At 56.5% G+C, this 5,937-nt stretch overlaps 1 protein-coding gene across 1 annotated transcript in view; it reads left to right on the top strand.

Annotated features, from left to right (window-relative positions):
* Window positions 1–5,937, top strand: part of GAK (cyclin G associated kinase) — a 62,190-nt gene that overhangs the window by 37,050 nt on the left and 19,203 nt on the right. The window contains exons 19-21 of the mRNA XM_045289477.1: window positions 1,116–1,310; window positions 1,709–1,826; window positions 2,856–2,935. Of these exons, the coding sequence (XP_045145412.1) occupies window positions 1,116–1,310; window positions 1,709–1,826; window positions 2,856–2,935 (393 nt within the window). The remainder of the gene's footprint in view (window positions 1–1,115; window positions 1,311–1,708; window positions 1,827–2,855; window positions 2,936–5,937) is intronic.

Below are 5,937 nucleotides of genomic sequence, written 5' to 3' on the forward strand. Positions count from 1 at the left end.
GGTGCTGCCCAGGACCCTTCTCCATTTGTCACCCTGTTAGGTGCCACATGCAGTGCCCTGTGGCCCTGCCTGTAGCTGGGCTCGAGGCTGCCTCCAGCCCTGCGGTGGTTGCAGCAGGGTGAGCTCCTGTACCTGTGCAGGGTTCGCCGCTCAGGCTTCGGGGGGCCTGACCCTTTGGAAGAGGGTCTGGAGGGCAGAGTGGTTGCCTGCAGACAGCTGCACTGCCAACTGCCAGTAGAGAGGACAGGCCTCCGGGAGACAAGGACTGCAGGGACTGCATTCCACCACCAGCCACAGGAACGGGGGAGTGCAACCTGCATGCCCGCTGAGAACAGAGCGCAGTCAGCCAGGATTGCCACCTAGTGAGAAACCAGCACTGGGTGCCAGACTGCTGGCTGACGTGCCGTGGTGGCACTGGAAGCCTCCAGATAGCAGCAGTGGTGGGCTGGTTCCGGGGTGCTTTTAGACGGAGACATTACTGCCAGAGCTGGACAAGAGCCACCTTCCGAGTAGCACTGGGACAGTCTGCCAGTGTCGAATGGGCTTCCAGGTGCATACACGTACTGTAGACGTGTGACGCCTGGTGCACTGTGTGTCCTCCCAGGACCTAGGGCCCACGTATGAGCCACTGCTCTGACTGAGTGCCCCCGGCACATGGAGTGCCTGTGTGACCTGCATTTGCACTGAGTGCTTCCGGGGGTGCCCAGCCAGGCCTCTGGGCATGTAGAACACACGTGTGACAGTGCTGACCGCATGGTCCGTGACACAGCGTGCTCTGGGGAGCATAGGGCATGTGTGTGACACCCTGTACTGACTGGATGTTCTTCAGGTACAGAGAACTCACGTGACACCAGAGACATGGGTGGGGGAGGGTGGAGCACCTTCCATGTGCCAGGGCCGTTTGGATATTGATACCGTTCACAGGCCGTGCTGGTCAAATGTTTTGTGAACTCACCCCTAAGGTGGGGCTGGAGCTGCTCCTCGCGGGCGAGCGGGTGATGTGAGCTGGCAGACCTTAGAAGTAGCCTGCAGACCTGAGGTCCCCACCCCGCTGCGTCTACCCGAGCGTCGACACAGGTGACTGAGCACCTTCTGGGTGGCATTCTGTGTGGCAGGTACATCGAGTACACGTGTGACATGGTGGCGGAGGAGCCCATCACGCCGCACAGCAAGCCCATCCTGCTGAGGGCCATCGCCATGACCCCCGTGCCCCTGTTCAGCAAGCAGAGGAGCGGCTGCCGGCCCTTCTGTGAGGTCTACGTGGGAGACGAGCGCGTGGCCAGCACATCCCAGGAGTACGACAGGATGAAGTGAGCATTCCTTCCAAGTCCTGATTCTTCGAGAAAAGGCTCAAAGAGAGAATGGAGCCGGGGGCTGGGAAAGTGCGTCGGAACGAGGGTGCCTTTGACCTTGGCTTTGAGCCCCGTCAGCAGGCCTTTAGAGGCCTCCAGCCGCCACCCATTGGCTTATGGACTTGTGTGCTGGGGGTGTGGCTCCTCAGATGGCCCTTGAGGGCCAACCCGCGCGCAGAGGTGGTTTGTTTCCATGGACACCACAGGCTGCGAGTGCACGTGCCTGTGTACCTGTGCCAGCATTTTTGACCTCAGAAGGCCCCGGCTTTCTTGCTGGGCGCTGTGAGCCTTGGCGGGCACGCTCATCCCTGTGAGCCTGGTCTGACTTGGGACAACCATCTCCTCATTCCATTCAGGGAATTTAAGATTGAGGACGGCAGGGCCGTCATTCCCCTGGGCATCGCAGTGCAGGGAGACGTGCTCATCGTCATCTACCATGCGCGGTCCACCCTCGGAGGGAGGCTGCAGGCCAAGGTGAGTCTTCACGGCCGCTCCCTTCCTGGCACACCGCTCGTCCAGCTTCAGCCCCGGATGTTTACCTCTGGTTTCTTCATGTTCCCCGTCTCTGAAGAGAAACCCCACGGCAGACGAAACATGCTTCCTCTCCGTTCAGGATGCTGGGTGTCCCCACTCAGCGCACTGGCCGTAGGGGAAGGCTTTCTTCTGACGGGCCTGGGGGAAGGTCTCTGTCACCCGGCATGAACTCATAAACCCTGGGTCTAGGGCTTTCTCAGCCCAGGGACTCTGGGTCCAAGTGATGCTCTCCATGCCTGGGGCTTCTTTCTTGGTAGTCTGGCTGCTCTGATCCCTGCTCGCCCATTTAACCGCTTAGATCCCAACAGAGGTGGCCTCAGGTTCCAGGCTGATGCTCTGTGGGGCATCCTGCCTCACGAACGTGCTGCTGCTAGTCTTGCTTCCTTAGTGTCGGAGAGCTGAGACTGGACTAGGCAACTCATCACCTCACAGGATCACGGCCCAGCCAGGGGGACACGTATTCTGGGAGGCCACAGTCCAGCCCCGTTATTGGACTTCAGTGGCCCTTCTGGCAGATTTCAAAGTTGAGCTGTTACCTGGCAAGTGCTTCTGCACATTAATTAGTCACCCGGGGTCCCCGATGTTCTCCACAAGGCCCGAGGCCGAGGGGATGGGACTTCCAGGGTCCCTTCAGCTGCAGAGGACTACTTAGTCTTCTTTGTCCTCCTGGCCGCATAGCCACGGGCCACTGCTTGTTTGGGGTCACTGCCTTTCCAGAGACGTGAGCGTCCTCTCCTGCTGATGCCTCCTTCCTGCTTCTTGCCCCTTCTTCCCCCTGCACCTCTCTCCTCTGCCCCCCACCCCACCCCCCACACAGCATGCTCCCTGAGGGCACCGTGGTCTCCGTGGTCCTGTCTGGGTGTCCTCAGGAGCTTGCTAAACGTGCAGTAGTCTCCATGAGCCCAGCGCCCAAGACCACAGCCTGCGTCCCTTCTCAGCAAGGTGGGGCCCTTTGCTTTCTCCCCGCAGATGGCGTCCATGAAGATGTTCCAGATTCAGTTCCACACTGGGTTTGTGCCCCGCAACGCAACTACTGTGAAATTTGCAAAGTATGTTGGAGTCACGCTGTGTGGGCGGTCGGGCAAGGGGACAGGCGGGAGGTAGAGTGCATCCGGATCCCAGACCACGTGCTGTGTCAGTGGGCCAGTTTGCCACGTTGGACTTGAATTGTGAAGTTTGCTGCCCCCGCCCCCCCCCCTTCAAATCAAGGTCTCCTTCGTCTCCCAGTTCCTGTCCCGCGTTTAATTTCCTCAGCGTGGTGATAGGGGACCGGCCAGTGTGCCTCCTTTCTTAGAATTGGCACTGTCTGCACTGACCATGCCATCACCACACAGCACTTCCTGGCCAGTGTGTTTTGGCCGAGCACCCTGGTGGGCACAGAGACAAAGAGAAAGGGCAGCTCCCTCCTGAGTGGAGGCCCACTAGCTAGTTTTGGAGACAAACAGAGACATCAGTAAAAGCAGATGGCCGATGCCTGGATCTTACATAGCCTGTTTCCACTTAGCGCAGCCCTTCAGGTCCACTGACCGCTCACATAGCCGGTGTTCAGGGTGGAGCAGTGCGCACTGGCCCTGGCAGACTCCCTCGTTTCACGTCTCAGAGGGAGGTGGCAGTCCCTGACCCGGGCAGCTGGGGAGCAGCAGAAGAGGTGGTCCTCGCTGCAAGGTTTGGGCTCTAAGCGTATTGTGTCTGCTCAGTCACCTGTGTGCTTCAGCAGCCAGGCCAGGAAGAAAGGCCCTGTGTGGTTTGCAAGGCGCAGAAGCCCTCCTCGGGGCAGAAGGAGGCTCTGCTCCCAGGAGAGGACTCCAGAGGTGGCTGCGTGTGCCTTGCCTGACCCAGCACACACAAGGCAGCCGTTAGGACCGATCCCTCGGAGCAGGGCCAGCGCGGGAGAAGGATGCAGGGACACAGTGGTGCTGCTCCTCGTAGGGCTGGCACCTGCCCAGATTGGGGTCGCTCCGTGTGTACTTCATAGCCTCATTCTCTGTGTGCTTCAGATGGGGCCCTGGGGGTGCAGTGGTTACACATTAGACAGCGATCCGCTTGGCTGGCAGTTAAAACCTGCAGCAGCCCTGTGGGAGAAAGGTGGCTTTCTGCTCCCGTCAACAGTGACCGTCTTGAGACCCACTCGGGTCGCGGTGATTCCAGCACTGACTCGCGCAGCGATAGGGAGCCTGTTCTTCTACGTCTTTCCCCTTTTCTTGTCTTTGGTCCATCGTTTCCGTTTCTTTTTTCTACCTTTGTAGTTATTAGTAGGCAGCGACTTTTAAGGAATCAGAGGCTTCTATAAGATAGCAAGAACGATAAATTCTAGAATGGAAAAATACTCAGTTTAAATTCAAATTCAACTGATGTATCTAACAGGATAAGTTCAGTAGGGCAGACAGAAAATGACCTAAGAGTTTCGAGCCAGCCAGAAACTTAAGGAACCCAATGATGAGCACTGAGAGGTGCAATTGGGCAGCAATACTAACGCCCTATGGATTGGAAATAAAATCTATGGCAACAATAGCAAGAAGGCAGAAGGTTTGGGGGGTGGGGGGTGGGGCTTGTTAATAGAGTTAACCTGCACTGGCCAGGAAGGAGTGCATGCACTGATTTAAAGGAGACTATAGAGAGTCAGGACTGTGCTATTAGGATTGCTAGGATAACCAATAAATAGCGAACAGAGGAGAAAACTTGGAATAAATAAATACATTTCTTCCAATGTGATTATTTCATAAGAAAGATACGAATAGATAAAGAAATGTAAACGGACTGAATACCCTAAGTAGGCGGCAGAGACTCCTGTACTGATGGGGGGCGGGAAGCAACCCTCCTCTGTATGCGCTTGTTAAGAGCCGCCCGTTTTAAAAAGCTGATGAGTCCCAGAGATGCTGAACGTCCACACACTGGTAACGCTCCATCCGCAGCAGGTAAGACAGTCGTTGAGGACGGAGAGAGACGATGGACACAGCATGGCGCTAGAAGGGCCAGTTCAACAGGAAGAGAGCGCGGTTCTGGTTATGAGCAACGAATCCTCACCAGAACCATCCACACCGACACCGTGTAGGGCTGCCCCGCAGGTTCCTGAGCCTCGTCCGGGTGGGAGCAGATTGCCACCTGATCTCCTCTTGTGGGGCAAGTTTGAACGGTCAGCTTTGTGTTAGCACCTGAAACCAGCATCGACGTAGCACGGGATAATTCACCAAACCCAGCAGTGCACGAGACAAGCCCGTGCACATGGGCCTCTCTTCACAAGTCAACAGCACGTCAGTAGAGAGCTGTAGGAGGAGATTGTATGACTCCTGACCAGCTTGACTTGGATTTTGAGCATTACATTTAGCAACTGCCTTCTATGTCAGTGCCCTTGGCTCGCGCCGATCAAAACCAGCGCCTGAAAAATACCCGTCGGCCCTCTTGGTGTTTCCAGTGAAGCAATGAGCTGGTCGCTCACTGCAGCCCCTTTAAAGCACACTGCTGAACAATAGCACACCTTTGACTGGTGCCAAGTGAAGTAACGGGCCATCTGAAAGCAGGCTGTGGAAAGGTGTCATTGCAAAGCCTTCATCCTAGGTCACCGTGCCCGCAGACAGGAGCGATCGGGATGGCACAGGACCAGGCTCAGACAGGAACGGTTGTGGGGATGGCACAGGACCAGGCTTAGACAGGAACGGTTGTGGGGATGGCACAGGTCCGGGCAGTGTTCCGCCCCGTGGTACGTGGGCTCATTGTGAGTCGGAGCAGACTTGACAACGACAGAGTTGCTTCTTGGGAAGCTAGAAAAAAAACAGCAAAGTCAAGCCCAAGCAAGGAATGATCAAAGGTCAGAGCAGAATCCAGTGAACCAGGAAGCGGAAGTCTAACAGGGCAAGTCAACAGCCCTAGAAAAGGGTGGCCCTTGGACAGAATGAATAAACAGGGCATCTCTTCTGCAGGTGGGAGGGCGCTCAGGAGACATGGTGACCAGCACCTGTAGAATGTTAGGCCTCGGAATTGATGTCACATGTGTCAGTGTGTTAAAACTGACACATCAGGGAGTGATACAACCAAGGGTAATAGCCCCCCCCCC

The sequence above is a fragment of the Echinops telfairi genome, unplaced genomic scaffold (assembly GCF_000313985.2).
Source record: "Echinops telfairi isolate 266 unplaced genomic scaffold, ASM31398v2 ScPeMD7_28;HRSCAF=97, whole genome shotgun sequence".
Taxonomy (NCBI): domain Eukaryota; kingdom Metazoa; phylum Chordata; class Mammalia; order Afrosoricida; family Tenrecidae; genus Echinops; species Echinops telfairi.